At 41.9% G+C, this 1,447-nt stretch overlaps 1 protein-coding gene across 1 annotated transcript in view; it reads left to right on the top strand.

The window, feature by feature from the left end:
* slc12a3 (solute carrier family 12 member 3) overlaps positions 1–553 on the top strand; it is a gene marked incomplete at both ends in the record, with an annotated part of 18,560 nt that extends 18,007 nt beyond the window's left edge. Inside the window, one exon of the mRNA XM_080762085.1 lies at positions 412–553. Within this exon, the coding sequence (XP_080618211.1) occupies positions 412–553 (142 nt within the window). The remainder of the gene's footprint in view (positions 1–411) is intronic.
* Positions 554–1,447: the final 894 nt, after the last annotated feature.

The raw sequence follows: 1,447 nt of genomic DNA, 5'->3' as shown, positions 1-1,447 counted from the left end.
ACAGGTTCATTTGGTTCCATTTGAACACTCTCAGTTACAAACCTGTTATGGTCATTTAGGGCTATCTCTTTATGTGTTTCTGGTATTATTATTGTCCACTGATTTTGTCTGTGGCTAAATTTCAATTTGGACAAAAATGTCCACCACAAGCCATGATGAGCACTGCTTTTTATACAGCCCTTAGTGTACAAGCTTGTAGATCGGCTATTTTCAAATAGCCTAAGTATACATAGGCGGAAGTGATATATGTTTTGTACAAGTAATTATTGAAAATAGTAAATACTGTGTGTGTGTGTGTGTGTGTGTGTGTGTGTGTGTGTGCGCGTGTGTGTGTGTGTGTGTGTGTGTGTGTGTGTGTGTGTGTGTGTGTGTGTGTGTGTGTGTGTGTGTGTGTGTGTGTGTGTTGGACAGCACTATGCCAGTGGGGAGGAGAGGTGTGTGTCCCAGCGCTCTCTACCTGGCCTGGCTGGACTTCCTGTCACATGACCTGAGACCACCCGTCCTATTGGTCAGAGGGAACCAGGAAAATGTTCTTACTTTCTACTGTCAATAAGTCTATGATTGATTGATTGATTGATTGATTTTGAAAATGTGTTTGTAGAATACCCAAGCCCCAAGGTGGGGTTGGTAAAATGTGTTTGTAGAATACCCAAGCCCCAGGTGGGGTTGGTAAAATGTGTTTGTAGAATACCCAAGCCCCAAGGTGGGGTTGGTAAAATGTGTTTGTAGAATACCCAAGCCCCAAGGTGGGGTTGGTAAAAGGGCCTTTCTGATGTACAGTACTCCCTATAGCCTCACAAAAACATGCAGTAATCCTGGACTCTAAACTGCCTCCCCTGGCCAGCCGGGTCACCTGATGGAGGGGAAAGGAAACTGGTTGGAACGTGTTCCTTCCATACTATGGAAATTCTCCCCTGTCAGGTGAAAAGAAGCAGCTTGGACTCCTCATGCATTGCAGGAAGCATGAGGTCAGTCCGTTGCTCTCCCCAGGTTGGCAGAGGGAGTGTAGCGCCTAGGTATACACTAGACGAGTCTCTAGACAATTGACACTGGGTGAAAAAAATGGGTTACAAAAATCGTGCATGGGATGAAAGTTTAAGGTAAAATAAAACGTTTGTAGAATGGGTACAGTTCAAGGAAAGTACAGGTCAATACAAAATCTGCTAAAAGGATATGAACAGTACAATAATTAACAGTTTAACGGGACCCTTTGGTGGGTCGCAGTCTCGCAGATACATTGTTATATGGGTCACGAGTAAATGCCCTTTTAATTTTTGTTTCCTACATTTTGTTTTTAATTATAATTTTTTCAAAACATGGGAATTAAATCATGAATTAAAAACAAATGAAATGATTTTTCAAAAGAATTCCATAAATTAGAAAACAAATGCTTAATATGGCATAGGAGTGGGCTTGGTTTTCTGGTGCCACTGAAAAATTGTCCATT

The sequence above is a fragment of the Protomyctophum bolini genome (genome assembly GCF_963924005.1).
Source record: "Protomyctophum bolini genome assembly, chromosome: 4".
Taxonomy (NCBI): domain Eukaryota; kingdom Metazoa; phylum Chordata; class Actinopteri; order Myctophiformes; family Myctophidae; genus Protomyctophum; species Protomyctophum bolini.
This window is presented reverse-complemented; position numbering and strand designations above follow the sequence as displayed.